At 37.2% G+C, this 25,515-nt stretch overlaps 1 protein-coding gene and 1 pseudogene across 2 annotated transcripts; one reads left to right on the top strand and one right to left on the bottom strand.

Moving 5' to 3' along the window:
• Positions 1–3,197: 3,197 nt before the first annotated feature.
• Positions 3,198–9,753, bottom strand: LOC149053165 (exosome complex component MTR3-like; annotated as a pseudogene). Its single transcript, XR_016181464.1, has 11 exons — positions 9,601–9,753; positions 9,466–9,523; positions 9,118–9,196; positions 8,610–8,655; positions 8,111–8,176; positions 7,183–7,245; positions 6,794–6,853; positions 6,485–6,570; positions 6,135–6,179; positions 5,381–5,491; positions 3,198–3,915 (listed from the first exon to the last, which is right to left on the bottom strand). The product of XR_016181464.1 is annotated as an exosome complex component MTR3-like (transcript).
• Positions 9,754–16,655: 6,902 nt separating this feature from the next.
• On the top strand, positions 16,656–24,025 carry LOC149053164 (uncharacterized). Its single transcript, XM_089188748.1, has 2 exons — positions 16,656–21,140; positions 22,420–24,025. The coding sequence occupies exons 1-2, from the start codon at positions 16,690–16,692 to the stop codon at positions 22,436–22,438; spliced, it is 4,470 nt and encodes a 1,489-aa protein (XP_089044874.1). The 5' UTR covers positions 16,656–16,689; the 3' UTR covers positions 22,439–24,025.
• Positions 24,026–25,515: the final 1,490 nt, after the last annotated feature.

Raw genomic sequence — 25,515 nt, 5'->3', positions numbered from 1 at the left:
AAAATAACAAGCGAAGGAAACGGCATGGTATACAGGAATCAGAGTAGTAACCTAAGCTACTGAATACACAAAAGCCAATCAATATGTAACACATTTTGTCATCTGTGTACTTAATCTTCTTCTTTCTCGAATGGCCAATCCTTAAGAGTTACTCCTCGATTATCTGGTAACCAAGCGATGAACAGAGTTGAGAGAATGCATGTCTTGTCCAGTATACTTAAAATATCCTCTGTGATTGCTTAAGTCTGCCGAAAGGACCCTCTGTCGACTTGTAAGCCGATTTTTCCAGTTTGAGTTAAAGACTTTCAGTGATGTTTACCGGTCGTCAAAGAATAAGTCCGAGGCGAGAGATTTGATATGAAGAGTAAGAGAATTTCTTCAAGTCATCTGTTCTTAATTTACATTGTAATTCTTTCCGCTTCTTAATTTAAAATTGAAAAAGACAGTGTTTATGGTCAGGAAAAGTTTGAAATTGATCTGAAAATTTTAGGACGACAAGTCATCTATTATTTTTATCGTCGAATCATCTTGCGCTATTGTAGTGTTAAAGCGGAATACAGATATCGTTTACCTATGTTCAGGTGAATTGGAAATTGATCTCGCAATTTCAGGATGACCATATGGTCGTCTGTTCCTTTTATCGTCATTCATATTGCGCCACTGTAGGACATAGGGTTAAGTATGAACTGGACCATTAGACCCTTGGATTATCGGACCATTTTTTGGACCCTTTTTTGGACCTTTCTTTGGACCATTTTATCGTGGGGAGGTAGACCATAAGTACTTAGGGAGGGGTGGGATGCAGTCTATTAGTGCGCAAGGCGGGGTGGGAGGTGGTTGTATTAGTAAATGCTACTGATTGATGTAGTTTTAAATAGTCCAAAAAATGGTAAACACATTTTTATTTAATCAATCTCAGTTTTATTAAAAGTCATAAGCCCATCTCTCAAAAATTAAAAATGATTGATTGAAAATCGCTGAAATGATTTAAGACATCGACCGAATTAATTAGCTATACTAAAAAGTGATACGGGATTTCCAGTATCTTTCGAGGCAATTCCTCGGTATTGCACTGCGCATCTTGTAATGCGCATAAAAATCACGTAATCAGGCGAATAAGCACGCGCGCATTCCGAGAACACGGTATTGTTTTTCACTAAATAGACCAGGTAAAGAGGTACGATTGTCTTTGGCTAATGAACGAGCATGGTGACCTATATTTTTTGTTCCATAATTTTGGTGTACAGATTGTCCCCTTTAAGGTAGACAACTATCAAAATTTAATCGAAGGGAAAAAGAGATATGGCTAAAAGCGTGCACAAAGCCTGTTAATCGATTTTGCAAATTATGACCTTGAAAGCAACGACTCGAGGAACGTTCTGAGTCGATGTAGTTTAAAAATTGCGTGATATTTTCACAAATTATGTATCAAATTGTTCCATACGCTCGAGACTTTCTACGTATCAAGTTTTTTTAAAATGTTACTTTTAACACCCATGCTTCCAGCTACCTAGAAATGTACTGTGAACCGATCGATGAAATGTCGCGCGTGCTTAGTGCCAGAACAGGCATAAGTGGGGTTAGAATTAAATTGACTTAAACGAGCTCGGTGACCTATCTTTTACATTGTATTCTTCAACACAGACATTGGTAGGGAATATTTAAAGAAAGTTAAAAAAACTGAATTGTTCAACAACCTTTTTTTCTGAGGAATCACCCTGAGCACCATACCCCTGTTATCTCAGTTCATAGAGGGTCTCAATGGGGTTAACCGTTGGCCGTAATACGGCCAAAACATTTTGCCATTAGGCGTAAAAATTGAAAAATTTTAACCGTTAGTCGTAAAAAAGTTAACCGTAAAAAATGTCTGGTGGAAATAATGGAAAGATGTTAACCGTTAGCCGTAAATTGGCCGAAATTTTAACCGTTAGCCGTAAAAGCCATCACCCTATTGAGACCCTCTTCAAACCGATCACAATTCTTTGTTGTCGTTGTCAGTAATAATAAATAATGCTGTCGGCACAAACAATATCTTAGTTTCTAAGAACTAGAAGATAATTCTCAAATATCTGGGATCTGGTAACTACTCAAAGCACGTTTATTTCCGCTGTACACTGTTTTTGTACTTTCCAACTTCTCGGCTCTTTTGGTGCCTTGCATCGAAAAATTTCTCACTTATTGCCTTTTAGTAAATGACCTATCGTGCTCTATGTGCATTGTTAACTTAATCACAAGAGCTAAGCTTTTGCAGCCTCGCGTAACTGTTTCACGATTTCTGGACATCAATTTGGTGTCGAAGTATATTTAAACTGCTTGCGTATCGCTACGAAGTTCAGCGATTGATCACTGCAGGGAAACTTTGGAGACAAAGGTATATAAATATAGATATTTTGATCCTCTTCCATTTCCTACAAACGCAACTTAAGACTCACGTATAGGTCGTTTCTTGTTTTTGTACTTGTCACGGTTTTTTTTTTCCTCCACTTTCCTAACCTGCGAATAGGCTATCCCCGTCAAAGCGGAAAAAAGGGTTTTGCCCAAGAAATAGTCCAGGCTGGTGAGCGAAGTGAGTGGGGTAGCTTTTGCATTTTTCTTTTTCCCTTATATTTTTGGGCGCGGTAACAAAAGATATTTTCTGAGATCTGAAGGATTCATGCAAATACGCTTGAGTGTGTTCTATGTTAGCACCGTTAGTAAGGCTTGAGAGTTTGCTGCGCCATTTAACTCTAAATCTGAATCTGTTTTGTGTTTTTTTCTTTCGATTGTTTTACACGAATCTTAGGATTAAATGTGACACAAGGAAAAACTAACGACTAGACTTTGCAGGAGGAGATTATCAGTTTCCAACAAAAAATGAATGCGTAAACTTGTTGTGCTGCGTCGGCGAGCAAGTTGGTAAACTAATGCCGATTATCAAATAGGAATTGATCAGTGATAAAGGTACGTGTCCTGCTAAGGTAAATATTGGAATCTGATGTCCGGATTATTGTCCCAAAGCATCAGGAGAAATCTTTTTTTTTTTTTTTTTTTAAACAAAGGCTTTGTTTTTAGCACCATTTTGAAGCAGAGACGCTCTGCGTCTCGCAAAATGGTTTGTTATGAAAAGGCACCAATGTAAGACCCCTAACTGAGAATTTAGCTAACGACTCTGGACAGGAAACAATCTTTGAAGAATGAGAATAACTCATTGTGTATTATTTTTGTTTGTTTGTTTTTGTTTTATGTTTTTGCTAAGTCAAACAAAGGGCGAGTTTTATTTACCTCAAGGCACAATAAACGATTGCTATTTTTGTAAAACAGATTTATAGAATATTTACGCTTCCAGAATTCATGGCGGAAATACCGGGCAAACCTCCGAACGAAAGCGAGCTCGCATCACCTGCAGAGGGAGCACTGTCTTTCGATAAGGACAATGTAAGAGGTGAGGTGTACCCATTTCAACAGAAATTTGTGATGCTAACTGAAAAGAGTTATCTGGGGGAGATGTGGGGATGGAGTGTTTCATATTATTAAATAAAGCCTTAATTAAGTCTTTAGGTTTTAGATCTCACTTCTTGAGTTTGCTTGAGAGCTTCCAAAGTATACCCGGCGATTCACAACAGAATACCCGCCGGAGCTCCAGCGGGTGCCGGGTCTTTTTGGAAGCACTAGATATAGGCACAGTTTCATCCCCAAAGCAAACTTGAGTAGATCTCCGACAACAGAAGGCATGTCTCATCTTTTAGCAAAGATCCTTGACATTACAGCTCACTGCTTTTCCCTCGGGATAGGATTTTAAGCTTGTCATATATACTACAGAAAACTTTTAAATTAGCTTTTACAATTGGAATTCACAGTTCGCTTTACAGTGTTAACGAGCGATTCTTGAAGAACTGGAAAACTTCTTGCACAACCCTCCATACCACACTTTATGGCCTGAGGATAAAAAAAAGTGATAGATGAAAATTACAATATAAAACTAAATATTAAGGAACTTTGTTGAACACTGATTATACATCATTCTGTGTTTTTTAATAAAGAAATGTAAAATGGTTTCCGTGTTTACATAGCCAAATGTAAACACGCGGGAGGTTGGGAAAACACGAGATAAGCGTAGGAAACCACGACGCGAAGCGGAGTGGTTTCCAGCTTATCGAGTGTTCTCCCAACCTCCCAAGTGTTTACATCAGGCTATGTAAACACGGAAACCATTTTACATTTCTTTTATAAAATAACTAATGAAAGAGGAACGAAAATCATGTTTACATACGCTCATGTAAAATGGTTTTATGGCCAATCAGAGCGCGCGTACTATTTGAATTATTTTATAATATAGAGTTAATTTCAATATCTTACATTGTTTTTTTGCCAGGGGAGGGGTGGCGGAGCCCCATCATTTATTTCAACAGGATTGCACTCGGTAAAATAACATATTGTGGGACTACTTCTCGCAAATACGTGTTAATAGCTATTTCTATGTGCACCTATTGTAAAAAGTTGTACTCAGAGAGAAGATCAAATCCTGTAACAGATGGCAAAGAAGTTTGCTGTGCAAAGAAACTATTCAAAAACCATTTAACATGTGGAAAATTTGGGAAGGGGTATGTGAATTGGCCAAGTACAGTATATGATCCACCCCCCCTACCCCCCTTCACTCTACCCCCCTTCACCCCATCCCCCCTTCACCCTACCCCTTCACTCTACCCCCCTTCACCTCATCCCCCTACCCACTTCACCCTATCACCATTCCCCCTACTCCCTTCACCCTACCCACTTCACCCTAACCCCCTACCCACTTCACCCTATCCCCATTCCCCCTTCACCCTATCCCCCTTCACTCCATCCCCTTCACCCTACCCCCTTCACCCTATCCCCCTTCACCCTATTCCCCTTCACCCTATCCCCCTTCACCCTATTCCCCTTCACCCTATCCCCCTACTCCCTTCACCCTATCCCCCTTCACCCTATCCCCCTTCACCCTACCCCTTTCACCCTATCCCACTTCCCCCTATCCACTTAACCCTATCCCCCTTCACCCTACCCTTTCACCCTATCCCCCTTCACCCTACCCCTTCACCCTAACCCCTTCCCCCTACCCCCCCCCCCCCCAACATTAACTTCAAAACACTCAGAAGTATCAGCATTAATAATAAAGAAAATTCACAATAATTTTGCACCATGCAAATTTGTAATCACTAGAACTTCCTTTTATGGTCTTCCTTGTACTTGAGATTCAATTTATCCAATGGTGCAGGTGATCTGGTGTTGCATTTTCAACTGATGTTTAAAACTGGCAGGTGTGTTATCTGCCATGTGAGTATACAGCCAGAAATTATGCTACTCTGAAAATTTTCCCCTTGGTATAAAAGTCAAAGATTAGATGCAACACATAACTAATTACCTTGTTGGACTGATCCTGTGTCAATTCTCCATCTTGTGACAAACCAGATATGACATTCATAGTAGGAAGAAAGGCTATGGTGACCCTTCCATCAATATCTGAAGAGAAAGTCTAATAAAAGACTGATAATTCATTAAGAAGAAATGAAAATAAAACTTGTACTATCTAACATTTATTTTCAAGTCAAAATAATACTCTTGCAATGAAATTTCAAAGGACAAAGAGAAGTCAAAAAGTGCAAAGCATCATGCGTTTGAAACTTGTACAGTGGCCTAAAGGTAGGTTATTGAAAAGAGGTTTGAAAACTAAGCAGTGTTGAATTAATCTAGAAAATTTGGCTTTATCAATTGAGTTGATAATGTAGATTGGCCGCTGTAAAGAGCTTCAAAGCTGGCATTTTAAGCATCAGCCCTTGGTCAGAGCCACATCAAACTAACCTGTTCCAGTGCTAACTCTGTGCGAAATAGTTAACAGCACAATAGAAATGACAGAGTGAAAAACAAGAAAAGTTAGGGCCTGAGTCATGTAAATAGTTCTTAGGAAGTTTATTACACAATCTGTCCCAGACCTCCCTATCTTTTCACCTCTCTGCAACTATGGTGCTGTTTACTATTAGAAATAATTGTGCTTTGTTTCATTTACTGAGCATCTACAACAGACTGGAATCAAATAGAAAAGAATATGACCTGTAATAAGTATTGTACCTATTATAAGTAATCCATTAAATCATTATTTTTGTTCACTTTATCTTTACCTCTTGAAATGTGGGATCCACCAGTGATGTGTCACCTTTCTGCACCTGTGGAAGTCATAAACGATCAGTTAAACCTTTTTACTTCCAAGACCATTTCATAATTTTTATTTTTAAAATTTTTTGATCATAATTCTACACCTAATTTCATGCTGCAAGCTTAAAATAAAAAAAAGGTACATCAACAGTATAATAGAGTTGTATGCTCAACCACCTCAGGCTAAAAAGAAATTGTTGACAAGCATGCAAGGCCATACAATTAATGTCAGTCATACCATACTAAATCCATAAACTAAAATATCAAAATTGAAATAATCTTGCACCAAAATTTCTAAGCAGAGTTGTTTCCTTACCAAAGAACAGGAGGAAACAAGGTCATACATTTCTATTCCAGCCTCTCCAAGGGCCAGTGATGCACAAATTATTCCAGCAGAAAGAGCTGTGTGTAAAAATGACCACTAAATGTCTTCCTTTGTTTGTTCACAATACAGCCAGAGCTACAAAGAGAATGTTCCCTATCCAAAAGTAAGTACCACGTTGTGCATATAACCATAATTTGAAATCATTTTGACCATTCCAGCTCATTTTAGCATTTACACTACCGACAACAGATTCCTACACTTTTGCACAACAAAATGCAGTTGTCATGCCCACTGACTAACCATTTCCATCATTTTCTAAGACAGTAATATGATGTCAACTTGAGCTTTGGGGAACTTCTCCTATGAATTACAAAAAGAAGAACATGCCAGCATTATTTGCCAATTCAAAACTAATAAAAAAAAAAAAAAAACCAAAAACCAAGGTTGAGTTAGCAAAAATTAGATCAGTTTTTATCCTTGAAACTAAGTTCAAGTATGTCATGTTGTCACAGAGTTTTCAGAGCCCATGATTAGGTTTATTTGTTTCTTGAGGCTGGCCAATTATCATTTTAATTTCATGTTAAGTAAAATAAAAAACAAAGAAAAAAAATTACCATAGCCAGTTTACATTATCAACTGTGTTTGTAACTGCTGAGTCATCAGAATACAAAACATTCTTGAAAACATACCAAGCAAACTGCTGGCTGGAGAGCTTGGACAATAAATGAAGATAGCTCCTTTTCTTCTGAATCCTGAAAAACAGAAATGAAAAAAAAAAGAGTCTCATACAGCTATTTTCAGTCATTAGTTTATAATGAAAGTAATTGAATGCTAGAGAGTTTGTGGATTGAAGGATTTTGAAATTTAGCAAAGAAAAAAAAGAAAAAAAAAAGATCACTTTCAGACAACAAAAGAGAGGGGAGTCAACTATTTTCATAACAGAAAACAACAGAGCATTAATGGTGTTGAACCTCTAAATAAAGAAGTAAAAATGTTGTACATGTGGCTTGCAGAATGATTAACTGCTGAACACAAGCTTCCAATTTTGTGCCTTTCTCAGAAAATTTACAGAAAATACCCATGATAGTAATGCTAACTAAAGATATCTTTCTTTCTACCAGCCATGATGGCAAAAATTGTTCAAACTTGGGAGTGCTACTCTCACTAAATGTATCTCATGGAGTTGTTAGAAGGTCAATTGGCATTAACTCAAGGTTAAATTTCAAACCAAGTTTCTTTATTCCTTAATGTTCAAAAGCCTCTTTGGGACAATTTTCTCTATTCTTTGTAGAGAATTCAATAATCATATTCTAGACAAATGAATTATATTGAATTTTCTTTTAAAGCTTTTGGATCTGAAGTCAGATTTCACACTTATCCTGGATTATCCTAATTCAGCTTTGAACAACCTGGTCCTAGAATATAAAAGGTTGCCAGTAAACTTTCAGGAAATCTGGACAAAAAAGCTAAGGGTCCTCTTCATTAATTACCCTGCTTCCCAGAAAAGGAAGTTAACAAAGCTCCCAATTGTATCTTAAAAGAAAAAAACTATAGCTGCTTCATCAAATTATTTAGTTCCCAAAGTAATCTTCCCTCACAACATCTAGTGATAATCACCTGCATGTGTTGTCGCCTTTGCCAGCATGAAAATGGTGCAAACTTGAACTCACAAGTCAACTTTCCCTGCAAAATAAGACTTGTAGGTTATTTCTAAGACATTAAAAAGACAGAATAAGCAGAACATCCTACAGTGCGCTACACATATTTCCTTGATATAATAAATTCAGTATATTTGGTGGACATATTGCAGACTTTATCGTTAATTTCCTTTCAAAAGTTCTTCAATCCAGCTTCAATTTCCTTATCTTGAATCACGTAGAACTTTTCATGTTTGATAATAAAATTTCTGTTTAGGAAACTTAAAGTCAGAAAATGATCACATTCACAAAATACACCAAAAACCAAACTATCACAATATCTATCATGATGAACATCTTCTAAACTGCTCATTATTCAAAAGAACTTTTATGAAGCATTCTGCATATTAGCTGTACTGTTAAATGTACATTATTATATAGTGACATATTAAATTATATTATATACATTTTACTATTACCCTTTCACTAAACTCTTGCTGTCTCTGTGATTCTCTTGGCCCATATCTAACACTGAGTCAAGAGGCAAAAATGATTTTTTTTGTTCTTATTCTAAACTGAAATGATTAAAAAAAAAGAAGAATTGAACATGAAAGTTCTCACTTGACATTTCTTTCTTTGTGTCCAGTACAAATAATCAATAAACATGTTTCTATAAATCATACATTGTTAATAAAGTCAGCAATGAACAGAGCATCAAAAGGGCAATTTGCAACATTGTGTCTTTTTGAACACATCAACCTGACTGTCACAAACCTTGACAATGATTTTCAATTTTTTATTTTAATTGGAAACACAAAGACACAAAGAAAACAAATTATTATCCTTTATTCAAAGGATCTAAATTTTTCAAAAGGACAATATCCCAGAGGGATGTCTACCCTTTACCTTTGGTCTTTGAAACGTTGTGGAGATGGATCTATTAATTTATAAAAGCACATGTTCATGTACATAATCGTATAAGGATACACAGCACATGTGACTTTGGTGTTCTGCATTTCAATGTATGCTGAGCCTCTGGCTTGACTGACTACCCCTGAACGCAAAACTGTAACAATAATAATAATCATTGTAATAGTAATTATAATAATTGTACTAGTTTTAACCATAGTTATAAAGTACTTCTTCGTATAATTTTGTTTCATAAGAATTATTTTAGTATAATTATTATAAATATTATGATACACTCGCTTTTTTGTCTTTTGTTTTTAATTTTTCAGAACTTAATGCTTTGTTTTGATGGGTGCGTTCATAAAACTTCATATTTCATCGTTTCCCTTAAATTACTTCAGTTTATCTGTTGCGGAGTCAACTTACACATCGGTCGTAGTTCGTCTGTTTTCCGTCCATCTCTTCGTAAACCGTCACCAGTTATCTGAAGTGAGAGACAAAGTCATGAACGAAGGAACACAATGAAAGCTGAAAAAGAAGAGGATACTATTCCTTTCGTACCAGAGGTTTATCGAATGCCTTTCTTCCTGTGAAAATGACAGGCTGGGTGACTTCAGGCCCTGCGATTCTCCTGTTATCGACCGGCATCGTGCTGATGAACAGATGCCGAAGACTCAATTATCGTCAGGCGTTCCGAGCCTGATGTGGAAGCCTGGATTTGAAAAGATGGTTAGGGTAGGGAGGGAGAAAAATTTCTCTTGTGTGTTCTTCTTCATTGATCCCGTTGCTAGGGTGCTAGGGAAAGCAAAGTAAAATAACCAAGAGTAGGAATGGATCAATTGATTCGGGAATGATTTCATCTGCTTTCAGATCACTTATAATGAACAACTTATCCTCAATTCATCGAAAAAGATTGCTTCTGCAAAAAGTTGTTATCACTTGAAGACCCCTGGAGAAGTCGTTCTTGTCTCGACGGAGATTTCGAGTCATAAGAAACGTTTTTCGCTTCATAATATTGGCAGAACAACGCTTTGAAACAATCTAGAGTCTTGTGTAAGCGAATTAAATTCAAAAGGTCACGAAAACAGAGAAAACGACCGCATCTGAGCCTTTCTAAGCCCTCCGAAGTCTGAAGGTCTGTTTAAACTGACAACCCCCTGGGGAAGAGGTTCCGTGAGAAGGCAGTAAGGAGACTGGAGAAGAGAGAAAGTGAAACTGAAGGGTTTTAGTTGCTTCCGCCTTCAAGTTTCATTTAAACCTCCGATACAAAAGCCATGTCTTAAGTAGAGTTTTACTGAGGTAAGTGTATTCAGTTATGCTAGATTTTAACATGAAAAGGGATAGAAAATCTTTTGTTAAATCGCGGCTGTAATTCATTGATCAACACAAGCCCGATGTAATTCTTGAATGAGTCCTTGTGAAACTCAGAATTGCAAGTTCGGAGATCTTTCCAAACGGTTTTACTGTATTTAGAAAGGACAGAGTCGATGGTCAAAACGGTGGTGGTGTTTTCCAAGTAAGAAAAGTTGTTGACCTGGACGCAGATTGCGAAATCATCTGGAGCCAATGCCAAACAGCTGGGTGGCGGTCTAAATCACTTTTCCTTTAATCGACCAAATGTCCACGATGCGAAAAGTCTTGATTAACTGGACGCCTCTCGGCTCAAACTAGGTGATAAACTCCACAAGCATGATGTGATTGTCGCGGGCGATTTAAATGCCTAATAAACTAAATCATGGCCTTGATGATATAGATAGCCGAAAATATTTAATTCAACACTCCGAGAGTCGCACTAGGGGAAGCCATCCTTTTAAATTTCGCGTGCCATATGCAAATAAAGACGTTTTCAAATTCTCGTTTTTTCCAAAATTTATAGCAGACTGGAACTGCCTACCTGAGGCCAGTATGTCATCAACCTCTTTAGAAACTTTTAAATATAGGCTATCAGCTTTTCTTAAATGATCGTTGTATATAATTTATATAGTTTTCTTTAATTAACTTTTACATCATCATTTTATATGTTGATATATCTGTATTTTATTCAGTTACTTATTTTATTTATTTATTTATTCATTTTTTTTAATTTTTGGTGTGATATCGTAACGATTTTACAGACCCAATACATGTAAATGTAAATGTAATCACCTATTGCTTCTTGGCTTTAGATTTGCAGGACTTCACAAGGTTTTTAAGCATTGATGGTGGCTTTGACCATGCTTCTACATCAGCAAATTTAAGAAGGTAAAGGAAGTTTTCTTTTATTCCAAACTTTCATCAGAATCTCCTGTAGAGCTGAGAACATATCACTGTGGTGACTTAAGTCTGATTCACGACTGTTTTAAAACTGTTTCAGTCATGGTGCCGACCTGACATGAATGTATTGCAATGAGAAAGAGTTTCATTCAGAATACAAATTAGCTGTTTACAGTCAAGTTGCCTGAGAATCATCTCAGCTGAAGTCATGTTGCCCAAAATTTTAGTAATGTCACCCAGAAAAAAGTCAAGTCACCCAAGAAACAAATATTAGCAAGTTCAGAATTTCAGACTATAAATAGGCAATGAAGTTGAGAAATTTTTATCACTAAAGCGCTCTTTGTTTCCAACAACACCGTGAAGATTCTAAAAGTGTCGTTTGTTCCTAATAACAAAGGGAAACATTGTTCGTTTCCAACAATAAAATGAATCATTGTTTGTTTGGTATGTAATCGTTTCTTACTCAACGGTCTGCATGGAAAAGCAAAAATTTCAAGTAAAAAGAAGTTTAGCATATTCTCTTGGCCCTTGCTTTTCCTTTGTACACTGTTGAAAACAGTTGACAGCGTATCCTTTCCCTTTGAGTTCAGGTAATGAGTTAATTGAGAATGAAATACATTTTTTTTTTCTTCTATTTTCATTGTTGTCTAAAATTTTAAATTGTTTGGTACATTTCATGGACACAAAAGGTGTTGGATTGGTAAAATATTATTAATGAAATTGAGCAACAAGCTGATGTCTGGTTTCGAAGGAAATTTATAATTTTTTTATGTTACCTTTGGGATCTATCAATTCGTGAACAGATGTACCCTATCTGTGACTATCTGAAGGCATAAATTTATGGGTGGATAGGATGGCTATGAGGGAAGGGGAGGAAGGCTAATCTGTGCCCACAGGAGCACAAAACTATTGAAATTAAAATTTGCATTTTTTGCCACTATTTTATTCATAAAATTCAAGAAATGTAATTAAAGAAAATTGTACTACTGATATCCAGATTGACAATTTTCACTTTGGGATAATTATTTGATTCAGTATCAAATTCTCCAAACCAACAGCATAAGAATTGTATGGCAGACATTAAAAACAGAAAGTAAAAAGAGAAAGCTCCATGAAGTTTGCAAAATAGGGACTGGTTATGCATTGTGTATTACATGTGCATTGACATGTAAACTGATGTATACATTGACATGTACATTGACCTTTATTTAAGTTGCTCCAAACAATCATATCTACTTTGTACAACAACCATCTTCATCAATAACCATTTTCATCTGTCCTTGTTAATAGTAAGCACACATGTATACAGAAGATCTTTTGTGGCCAAAAGGTGATACAAATTTTATTTCAAGTGAGAGATTATTATCAACACAAGAAAAAATATTCTTATCCACAAGAAACCCTATATTGTTAACATTGTTAACATTATTATGTAAATATTTAGGACTTATTTGAATAAAAGATGATTTTAAAATGCATTCAAAGAGCAGTGATTGCAGACCGTGTGCAACTCAGAAAATCTAACCATGACTTCAAATTTAGACATAAAGGTATTTCTTGTTTTAATTAGTCGCTAAGAGTGTTTTCCTCTAAAACAAAAGTTGACTTTGACCTCAGCTATGTTAAGTAAAACCACCATATGGATAAATCTGGTTACCATGACAAAATAGTCAGGGTTTTCATTTGAGCCTTGAGGCTGGATGTTTAGTCTGGTCATTTTTCATTCCATGTCAAGTACTCTGATGTCAATATTTGAGGTTTTGTTTTAATTTCTTAACACTGTAATTTTTTTTTCACTAAGCATCTCAGGAACCTACTGACCAGAGGATCACAGAATAAACAATTAAATTCTTTAAATCTACCACACTACTTATCTTTCTTTGCTTATCAAGCAGAATTTATAATATTTGATTGGTTTCCTTTTTTGTTTAAAAAAAATTGGGATGATTATTTGTTATTGTTCCTGCTCAAAAAGAGAATTTGAGTAAACTTCAGCCTTGCCTGGGAAACTGATTCTTGAGTTCTAAAAAGGTTGGGAACAGCATTTTTGAGTTTTCTATCTTAAAAATGTGTCTCATCCAGTACTTTCAGAAATATGTCCACTACTTCATAGAAATGTTGAAAACCCTGAAAAGTTGTCTTCATATAAATCATTTTTCTGAAGTAGGAGAACACTGCCAATAATTACAAGTTATCGAACTTAGGTAGTGAAAGAAAATTGGAATCAGTTGAAACCAGCTGCAGAATGTGATGTTGAGCTCTGAAATGACAGAATACTTGATGAAGCTATTCAGGTGACGTCTTTCTAAGTTTCCCAATCCAGCATGTACTCTTAAGGTCAAGCACAAGTAAAACTATAAATGACTTATACATAGAGTTGTTTCACTTCTCTGGATTACATAACATGTTGTTGGAATGATCATTTTTCGAAAAAGAAGAACAACATCAAGAGGAAGGGCCAAGGCCTGCTATTTTGTTGGAAATGCCAAACTGAAATCAACACCAATTAAGTCCATAAAGATTGCTGCCAACAGGTACACAACACCACACATGTATCGGAAAATCCTTGCAGAAATAATACATGCAGCTCTCTCTGGATATATCAAAGTGCCAAAGACAGAAGCTATCAAAGTTCTAAACATGTTTGTATATACGCAATAGACCACTTCCCTGATAGCGCTTTTCAGGGCCAAAATGAACAAATTGGACTGAAACATTGTAAATAAACAGAGTGTTATAGAAACCCCACCTGGCAAGAGGTGGACTGGTTGTATATACACAAGGTGCAACAAAGTAGTCAAGCAGGGGAAAACCAAGAACAAATCCAGTGAGTAGCAGGGTTGAGGGCTTGAACTCAGGACCACAACATTACAAGCCCTGAGTCCCCTAACCACTCAGCCACACTTCATCCACTATATGCATGCAGACAACAATAGTGGTCTCAAATGACCCAATCGGTTCTAGTGATCCAACTGTTTCAAATGACCCTATCAGTTCAAATGACACAAACCAACTGAAACAGCACGACCTAGCATGTGGCCATCAGCTAAAACGACCCAATTCGTTCAAGTGACCCGCGACTGCTTCAAATGACCCAATCCACATAAATGACCCAATAAGCTTAATTACCTCAAATGACCCAAACGGCTCAAATGATCCAATCTTGGTGAATATTCTGAATATTAGACAAGCTATCCACTAGCGTTTTCATGGAGCAGGATCGAGCAGGAGATAATGATCACGATCGATGAACATTTGTTATCGTGGCGTTCCGGAAAACAAACTATTTATCAGCGTTTCCATGGAGTAAGAAAATAATAGACAAACATGTTTTATTTTCGTTCACTATTAATAGTTCTGTGTGAAAAAGCTTGGAAAATGCAGCGCTCGTGTGCTCACGAAAACTACAGAAAAACATTTAGGTAAACAATGCAAGCTATGCACTTCCGTTTCCACGGAGCAGGAAAACAACAGACGAACAGTTCACGTTTTTGTGGCCTTTGCCGTTAATAATTCTGTGTGAAAACGATTGGAAAATGCAGTGTTCGCGCGCACGAGAAAACTATAGAAAAACTTTCAAGAAAACAGGCTATTCATTGGCATTTTCCTGATGCAGGATAACGTGCGATGAACTTCGTGTTTTTCTTGAGTTTTACTGAGGGTGAACAGTGAATTTACCATTCGTTTTCAGATATCAGAAAACGTTGGCGTAATGTTGAATTTTTCAGTCTTTCACCATTTCGGAAAATTAACGGTGAACGAGGGTTTTTGTGCCGTGACTGTAGGTAACATGTTCAATTGCTTCAGATTCTATTGGTCGCTCTATTTGTATAGGTAATCACATGATTTCGAGTGCAATTTGGAATAAATAAGCACGAGTAAATTTTTTTAAAGACTAACAAAGTTGCACGAGCCCGTAGGGCGAGTGCAATTTGTGGTCTTTAAAAAAATAAACAAGTGCTTGTTTATTCCAAATTGCACGAGAAAAATCATGTGATTACGGCTTAATAATATACATGGAAAAATACGAGATGGTCTATCATAATTAAACATAAGCAAAGCGCGCGCATCAAGTGCGAAAATAATTTATTCAAACCGTGCGTTCGGTCAAAACAACTTCATACGATCAAAACAATAATACGCAATGATATCTTCACATCTTTAAGGTGCAAAAAAGTTCAAAGTCCGGCTAAACAGTTCAAGGAATTGTTCAGTCTGTGTCCGAATCACTTTCGATCAAATAGAATCGTCGTTTCCGAGGTTTAACCATATTTGTTTTAAATTTCGGCGTTGGATCGCTCGAGCAAAGTGTTAAGCTGGGTCGGCTCGTAATTTTCGATTTCCTCGGCAATTCCCTTCTCTAAACACCACTTTTTCCAAACGGACAACCAAAAAGCAGTGCTTTTTACAATGTTTTCGTTGTTTAAGCTGTTTTTCAGCTGCGATGGCGAAAGAAAACCTACTTAAAACGCCGGCTATTGTTTTGCTCGCAAATTTTCAAATTTTGTTGCGACATCCAAGGCTCGCATTTGATTGGCTATCTACGAGTTTCTTTGATTATTGACCAATCAGAATGTCTGATTTGTTTCTTTCTTTGCACTGAATTAACCCTCTTCTGGACTGAATTAACTCTCTTCTGCACTGAATTACCTGAAAACTGCATTTGTTATAACCAATCAAAACTGAGTAATTTTTCCATGTACATTATTAGGGTACCAATCATATTGGACTTATTTTTCAAAATTTTGAAGGATTTAGCTTAGATTTAGCTCTTACAGGAAATAATCATTTGTTTGCAGAAACATGGTGTCCATCAGCAAAAAAGTTTTCTGAAACTTAAATACTAACTTTATAGTAGCAAAGTGTTAAAATTTCTCATTCCCACTCAACCACATTGAAAAACGAAAAATCCTTAAAGCTGCTTTTTCATTTCTTAGAGAACCTCCATTGGGATCTTTCAACTCAGACAAAGAGGATTCTGCTTTGTGAGGCTGAACCCTTAAAGAAGGTTTGGTGGCTCTAAAAAGAATATGATGTTTTGTTAACTAAAGGTAGAATGTAATGAACTTTCACACTAAATGCATATCTAATACATTTTTGAGCCCCATGTCCATTGGATATCACGGACGATTTTCATGTTAAGACATATTTACCCTATAAACCTTATGATCCCTTTTAGTAGAGAGCTTTGACATGAGTGGAATTGGGAATGATTTAAAGGGCTTTTAACGAATTTTAGCTTCTGTATTTTTAAGTTCTCCACGATACACCTTGCCTGTCTGCCTTCTAAATCCAGATGTTTTCCTTGCATAACATACATACATGAGAATGTATCATGTTCTTTTCTTTGATTTTCAGTTAGAATTGGAGGACTGTGCCTTTCAATTTTGAGTTAAAATGGCAGCTTCTGCACCCTCACCCCTGGTCAGCTCTATAGAGAAGACAAATGGAGCCAAGCTCAGCAGACTTCTCATCGATGGTGGAACCACAGTTTTAAAAATGGTTTTTGACAGCCATCATTCTCCCGCAAACCTGGCTATGGATCTCACAGCCAACCGTCCAAAACTGTGTAGTCTACTGAAGAGAAGGGTTTTACATAAGCCTCAGTGGGACAAACTGTTTCCACCCAGTGGTAGCACACCAGATTCAAACAATTTTGACATAACTCTCCTTTTTCTTCTGCTGACTGAGATTTGTGGGCTTTCCCCTCCCCCCTCAGGGTGGCACAAAAAACCACCCTTGAGTGACACTACCTTAGAGGCTAACCTTGCTCGCATAAAGTTCTTTCGAAATGAGTTATATGGTCACGTGTCCACCACTGGCATCGACTCATCAACATTCTCCCATCTTTGGAGGGAAATAAGTGACGTTCTTGTTGCTCTTGGGCTACATAAAGCAGACGTAGATAGACTAAAGGCTGAATACTGTGGAGAGGAAGATTATCTTCAAATGTTGTTTGAGTGGGCTGATAGTGAGAAGGATCTTAAGTCACAACTAAAAGAAATAAACCAAACTATCGATATGGTACACCAAAACCAAACACAGGATGCTGAGATGCTACAGCAAATGAAGTCAGAGCTGCATGGAGTATGTCACACTCAAACCAAAATGCAAGAAGAGGTATTAGAAGTGAAAAAAAGTATTGAAGACTTAAACCAAAGAGGGCAGGCTACCAGAACAGAAGAGATTCTGAACGTCCTTGCAAAGTCCGAGTTTGAAGGGGACATTGAGTTTCATGTGTCAAGATTCCAGGAAGGAACTCGCGAGTGGATCTTTAAAAAAATCGAGGGTTGGCTTGATGACAGAAGTTCCCCAAATCGTGTGATGGTCATTAGTGGAAATGCAGGGATGGGAAAGTCGGTTATCTCAGCAGTCACTTGCAAGAGAATGCAAGAAGCTGGAAGACTGTCGGGGAGCCACTTCTGTCAACACAACAACGTGCGCTATCGAAATCCTCAGTTGATGCTTCAATCTTTGGCCAGTCACCTATGTCGCGCATTACCAGAATACAAAGAGGCTCTTTTTGAGCAGCTGTCAAGAAATTTGGGCATGGAAATCAACAGCATGGGAGTAGAGGAACTTTTTGCATTACTTTTCAAGGAGCCGCTCGGCAAAATCACTGATCCCGGTAGAAACCTTCTCTTGGTGTTGGACGCCTTGGATGAAAGTGAGCACAAGGGGCGCAATGAATTGTTGGATGTGATAGTTAACCACTTCGTCAAGCTTCCTCGATGGATTCGCTTTCTTGTGACCACGAGACCAGAAGTTAACATTTCTAATAGCCTTAGCGACTTACAACCTCTGTACCTGGAAACAAGTGACGATGACAACAAAAGGGACATTCGACTGTTCTTGGAGAAGCAGCTAGACCAAGTAATTCCAAACAGTGATAAAGAAGCTGTTTTAAATGCTCTGGTTGAGAAGTCCGATGGTGTCATATTGTATGCGTACTTTTTAGTAGACTTTATTCAGAAAAACGTTCCTCTACCAACACCCAACCATTTAGATGGCAGCTTGCCATTAGGTATCTCTTCTGTTTACCTGTCCTATTTTAAACGCTTGGAGAAAGAGTTTTGTAAAGAATTGGAAATCGACGAAGAAAATTTTTTAGGTTTTCTATCTGTTGTTATGGCTGCAAAAGAACCTTTGCCACTTGGATTTATCCCCAAGATGTTTCAGTTTCGTGCAATTTCCTCACATCGGAAGGTGAACAAGGTTATTTCCTGCATTTCTACCCTTCTACCAGTTATTGACGGACGTATTCACATATTTCACAAGTCTGTCAAAGACTGGCTTATAGACACAACCATTGATGGACGTCACGAGTTTACAGTGGGTAGAGATGAGGGTAGTCAGATCCTTTCAAGGCTTTGTGAAACTGAGTTCAACGATTTGAAGCGCAAAGGGATTCATGGTGGAGATTTCAGTGACACCAAGATATATGCCCTGCGGTATGGTGTACAGCACCTACTGGATGTGATGGGAGACAAAGAAATTCCCCACAAACTTGAAGAACTTGTCGAAAATTACGTGACAGATCTAGAACTTGTGTATGCAAAGCTTTGCATTGATAGTGATTCAGGATTTCAGGATATCTTGAGTATTAAAAAACTAGAATCTTTTGAAGTTTTGCCTTCTGCTGTAAAATTTGCTGTGACCTCCGCCATTACTGTAATGAGAAAATACAAAGCTAGGCTTCGTTGCCATCCACAGCAGTTTTTTCAAGCAATACTTAACGAAGGAGGCCCGCTATTTTCCTCAAAGGCCAATCATGTCCTCAAAGAAAGATATCCAGAGATACCCTACATCGAAATCGTGAACAAAGAGGATAGTTACGGACAAACGGGAATTCAAGCGCGATTTGACTGTAATAGTTTGGTAGCATGTTTTGATGTGTCTCCAGAAATGGATTACATGGTTTGTGAGTGCGTTGACAAAAGCATTCAGCTCTGGTCGCTGCAAAGTGGTGATCGACTCTGGTTGCATTCCGCATTCATAGAAAAGTCATTTGGCATTCCAAGGATTGCCACGAACTGTGCCGTTCGCAATGTGAGGGAGTTGACTCTTGATTTCTTTGGCTGGACGTGGGATTCATCAATGTCATTTTACCGTTCTGTTGCATTTCACCCTGACGGTGATTATGTCATACCTGGAAGTTTAAGAGATGTGTTCACCTTGAACGGAGATGTACAGCAACTCTTTCCTGAAAGTAATTGCTTCTTCAACATATGTGCATTTTGCGGAGATAGGTCTAAAATATTGACAGATTGCCCTGCAAATCCAAGAGATGTTGTTTTGTGGAGTATGTCAGATGGAAGAGAGATTACTCGTTTTGAGTGCACAAAGAATATGACATCATTTGCATTTTCTCCTGACGGGACATTGGTGGCAATATCTGATAAATCAAAACATATTAGCTTGTATAAGTTAAGTAACATGAACATTCATTTTATTTGTGACATTGCTAGTCCCAGCATTTGTTCGCTGATGCATTTTTCCCCTGATAACCAGGAGATTATTTGTGGATTTTTGGGCGATAATGCCGTGTTTGAACTACTTTGCCACAGACGTAAAGTCCCTTCCTTCTGCGAAGATGAGTGCCTAGAAAGTGCATCCTGTTTTCAAGAAATCGAAGATGTCTCGTGGTGGCCATGGGAGTGTAAATCCTTCGATGAGAGTAAATTCCTGATTTCGGAATCTAAAGACCACATTAACACAATGCTATCGGAGGCAATTCCCTTCTTCAGGTCAGGATTTCTCTCAGTGGTTAACAAACAAACTGTTGTCGTTTGTAGCCCCTTTCATAAAGAAATTTTTATGATCCATCATGATCAATTTGAAGATTGCCCCAGCCATGACAGAAGTGAAGGAAAACAGTATTGTGGTGACATGAATGTGACACTTTCTGTGGATGGAAGTTGTTGTTACATTAGAGAAACCTTCCATAGTTCTTGGGAAAGAAAACTCATAGGTGATATGCTTTCCATGGTGTATGTCTATTTTGAGAGCAAGAAAACTGTTCGAAAATTTCAGACTGCGTTGGACCTGCTACCTGTGAAAGAAGGAGTGCTTCTGATGAAGAAAGCAGTCGGCAACATACTTGAGTTGTGGGATTTTGAATTATCACGATGTGTTCGATCTTTCTCACAAATCGATTCATTGGAAAGGTTGTTTCCTGTGTCTGATGAACTAGTAGGTTGTCAAAGACCTTGTAAGAATAACTGCTCCAAAGTGGACGTTTTAAGCATTGCAAATAGTGAGATTGTTTTTTCAACTATGGTGGAGGGTAACATTACTTCAGTTGCTTGCAATAGCAAGTTTCAATTCGTAGCCTGTAGCGAGAAAGTTTGCCGTCCTGTAGTCTTTCCTTTAGGCAGTGTCATTACAATAGCAGTTTGGAATAAAAAGGAGCATTTGTGGAAGAGAAACATTCTTCATGATGAGACGGGATATACACGTCCTCGCGCTTTAATTTCAAACAATGGAGACTTTGTTGTTACATGGTGTTCACGTGAAAGAGGTAGTGGATTACAAATCTTGAATGCAGCTACAGGAATTACAATGCACGATATACCATGTGAACATAAAATCATTATCTATGCTGAAATGTATTGTGAACTTCTCAATGATGGAGTGCACTTTGTATGCTGTTGCCATGACCAAGTTGCGCGATTGTTTCACGGAAACTCTGGCAACCTCATAGGCCTGATAGACATGGAGCGAATGCCATTAATGCTAACAAATTGTCTTAACAAACCTCTGTTTGCCGCTGTTTTTGAGAGGAATTCCTTCCGGCTCTTTCAAGTGCATCTTCCAAAGATGAAAAACAATGAAAGGAAAGTGAAAAGGTTAGTGGCGTAAACAATTTTCAATGTTTAGTTAGACCTATAAAATCATTGGTGTTGTGACTAGATACCGCTGACCGCTTATTCCAACTTATTTGCATGATTTCAAGTTTTGCGGGGGTTTGCGTTTTAAGGGTCTGTGTTTTTGTGAGACCGAGAATCATCTCCCAACTGAGAACTGGTAATTTTTAATTGTCTAGGTTGGGGAGATGAGAGGGATTTGGCTGTGTTACAAGAACATTTAACTGATCCCCCGCTAAGGCTCTGTAGTGTTCTAGTGATCCCCCCTCAATGGCAGTCAAATTCCTATAGTTCTCCCTTTATACTCTGTCCACTGAATCCCCCCTTACCCCTTTTCCCATTTTCTCCCTTCCCCCTTTTCCCCCTTTCCCCTTTCCCCCCCCTTTTTCCCCCTTTCTCCCTTTTGCCCCTTTTCCTCCTTTCTCCCTTTCCCCCTTTTGCCCCTTTTCCCCTTTTCCCCCTTTCCCCCTTTTCCCTCTTTCCCCCTTTTCCCCTTTTCCCCTTTTCTCCCTTTCCCCTTTTCCCCCTTTTCCCCCTTTTCCCCCCTCTTCCCCTTCCATCTGTTTGGCAATAAATAATGAGTGGTTTCTAGCAAGGTACTAATAGGTGTGATTAATCCTCTAACTCCCATGAGTGACTAAGAGAGAATATCTTCTTAGAATGTTAATACATTATCAAGAAGACGAGTGATGAGAATAAAGAAGAATATTAATTAGGGGATTATTAGTTGATCCAAAAACAAATTCTCCAAACTAACATCACAAGAACTGTATGGGAGAGAGTACAGAGAACTGCTTATGAGATCTTGGGAGTTAAAGGGTTAACTATATTTTTGCACCCGTCACCCAGAATGTTCTCATGCAGTAAGACTCAATAGGGGCAAAAGTAATAAGGTATCTTTGTTTTGCAGCATGATTATTGTAGTGCTTATTTGTTGACCAGTATTATTAAACTCCACGATGTTTTTGTTGCCCTGAAAATGGCTCTCCAAGCATGGGTTATTCTTACTAGCTATTGATACTATATAGCGGCTAATTAATGATTAACTTAAAATAGTTGAATGATAACATTTGAAATTTGAAAAGGGGACAGTTGGAAGGCTTTTGTCCCTACCATAACGTGTTCCTTGTCAGAGGAGAGATGTTCATCCCAAGCAAGCTAAAGATGATTGATTGATTGATCATCGAATAAGGACCTTACCATTGGCTATCTTTTAACCCAATTTTGACATAATTTGACTTACTTAATATTTTTGTTTCAGGATGAAACTTCAGCAGTAAGAAAGCAACAACACCAACGTTGTCCATTCTGGTCGGCGGATCTTGGGGGACTGGCTAAAGAACGGACAATGTGCTCTAAAGAAATTACCATAATGCAACATGTACAATGATTATTACCTTCCATTTTTTGTTTGTTTGTTTTCTTTGAAAACACTTCAAGGCACTGCATTGTGATATCAGTTTAAGTGGGCTTCAAAGTATGGTGAACATGCCACTTAGTTTTTTCTTTTTGATACAGAACTCTTTTCTAATGGTAGAAATCTAGATGACAGTCTGCTAAAGAAGAGTTAACTGGAAATCATCATGGCAAAGACACATACATGTATGTTTAAATGTGCTCTTTTCGTTACAAAATAGTGCAACACTTTTATCATTTTAAATAGGAGTATTGTAGAAGGCACAGTGGCCAAATTGAGAGCGTGCCAAAGTTTGACTTGAGAGGCCTGGGGTAAAGACCTGGCTGGGTCAGTGCGTTGTTTTTTTGAAGAACATACTTCACTTTCATACTGCCTGTTGCAAGGGAATATTACAGTTCTTTGTGAAATTACAATAGCTCTTGATTTCACTTTTTTAAAACTTAAAGGGGAAATTTATTAAATGCTGATTGGCCGAGAAAGGGGGCATTTTTCACTAAGTTTGGTGATTACCCTGGGCAAAAGTCCATAAAATTGATTGTTTCTCATGATGCTTATCAAAAGTAAAATAATTATTTTGTATCTGTCTGTCTTTAAAAGCAACATATCCAAATATTATTTAGCAAGACTGGTTTCATTGCTTTAGCTTTCAGCTGATTGGCAGGTTTTACAGTTCATTAAGGCTAACTGAAAACTGAACTGGCTTCCTGAAATTTCAAAACAATTAAAAAAATTGTGCCCTTTATAATTTAAACAAGCTAGTAATTGCATGTTTCCTCACAAAAATTAAGGATTGATATAAGTGCTTTCAGGAAACCTAATACTTTTTCTTCAAGAGACTAAGCAACTGCATTTGTAACTAAGGGGGAAAGTTTTTTAAGAAACTGTGGTGCTGCGCCAGTGGGAGAGTATAGCAGCATAATTTAGTATCATCAACTAAGTTGATAACATAATTTGCCACCATAGAGAGTATTGAAACTGACATTTACAGCATTAGCCCTTCACCATTCACTCTGACAAAGGCTTTATGCTTGAAATGTCAGCTTTAAAATTTTTTATGGTGACCAATTTTCTTTATCAACTGTCATTGTAACTGCTGAGTCATCAGAATACAAAAAATTCTTGAAAACATCTCAAGCAAACTGCTGGCTGAAGAGCTTGGACAACAAATGAAGATAGCTCCTTCTCTTTTGAATCCTGAACAACAGAAATGATAAGTCTCATACAGCTATTTTCAGTGATTAGTTTACAAAGTAATTGAATGCTAGAGAGTTTTTGGATTGAAAGATTTTGAAATTTAACAAAGATCATCTTTGTGAGTGAGGTTTTGGAAAAAAAAAGTAAATAAAAAATAACACTTTCAAACAACTTAAGAGAGAGGCAACTATTTTCATGAGAGGAAACAACAGAGCATTAATAGCATTGAACCTCTATATAAAGTAATAAAAATGTTGGAGCTTGATCCATGATTAACTACTAAACACAGGCTTCTAATTTGGTCACTTTTTCCAGCAAATTAACAGGATGTAGTTGCTAAGATATCTTTCTTTCTACCAGCCATGATGGCAAAAATTGTTCAAACTTGGGAAAGCTGCTCTTTCTAAATTTACCTCAGGGAGTCTCCACCCAGGTCTGAGATGTTTGAAGGTCAATTAGTGCTAACCCAAGGTTAAATTTTAATCAAAGTTTCTTTATTTCTACATTCAAAAGCCTCTTTAGGATAATTTTCTCCATTCCTTATAGAGCATCCAATAATCATATTCTAGACAAAATTAATTAAACTGAATTAGATTTCACATTAATCCTGGGTAATCTAAACTCAGCTTTGAACAAACTGGCTCTGGGTTATAAATGGTTGCCAGCAAACTTTCAGGAAATCTGGACAAAAAGCTAATGTCCTCTTGATTAATTGCCCAGCTTCCCATAAAAGAAAGTTAAGAAAGCTCCAAATTATATCTTGCATGAAAAAATATTATAGCTACCACATCAAATCGTTTAATTCCTTATATCAATTATCTTCCCTCACAACAACTAGTTGTAATCAGCTGCATGTGTTGTCACCTTTGCCAGCATGAAAATGATGCAAACTTGAACTCACAAGTCAGCTTCCCTCTAAAACAAAACTTGAAGGTTATTTCTGATACATTAACCCTTTAACTCCCAAGATCTAATTGTTAATTCTCCCTTCTAGCTTCAACTCATTCCCTTGTAAATTAGTCACAAGAATTTGGTGATAGATCAAGATAATAACTTCTACCCGTCTAAGTTTGAGTATTCTCATTACCTGTTTGCTTAATAATGTATGGATACTATAGGGAGAAGTTACATGTTAATCACTTCTGGGAGTTAAAGGTTTAAAAAGAAAGAATAAACAAAACATCAAAACATCATACAGTGCATTATACATAATTCATTGATATAATAATAAATCCAGTATATTTGGTGGACATATTGCAGACTCTATCATTAATTTCCTATTAAAAGTTCTTCAATCTGGTTTTAATTTCATTACCTTGAATCATGTTGAAATTTTTGTGTCTGGTACTAAATAAAACTCAAAGTCAACAAATGATCACATTAAAAAAAATACACTAAAAACCAAACTAACACAATATCTAAGATAAACATCTTCTAAACTGCTTATTATTCAAAAGAACTTTTACTAAGCATTCTACATACTAGCTGTACTGTTAAATGTACATTATTGTATAATGACTTATAAAATTATACTATTAGCCTTTCACCAAACTCTTGCTGTCTCTGTGATTCTCTCGGCCCATATATAACACTGAATCCAAGCAAAACTGATTTGTCATTTTTATTCTAAACTGAAATGATGAACAAAAGGGAATATCGAACATGAAAGTCCTCACTTGACATTCCTTTCACAGTGTCCAGTACTAACAATCAATGAACATGTTTCTATAAATATTGCATTCCTGC

Source organism: Pocillopora damicornis, chromosome 1, assembly GCF_964200805.1.
Source record: "Pocillopora damicornis chromosome 1, jaPocDami1.2, whole genome shotgun sequence".
In the NCBI taxonomy this organism is placed as follows: Eukaryota; Metazoa; Cnidaria; class Anthozoa; order Scleractinia; family Pocilloporidae; genus Pocillopora; species Pocillopora damicornis.
The sequence above is the reverse complement of the archived record's forward strand: the minus strand, read 5'-3'. Positions and strand labels throughout refer to the sequence as shown.

Excerpts from the sequence above, each read along its gene's own strand:
- LOC149053164 (XM_089188748.1), top strand. The coding sequence starts at position 16,690 with ATGGCAGCTTCTGCACCCTCACCCCTGGTCAGCTCTATAGAGAAGACA.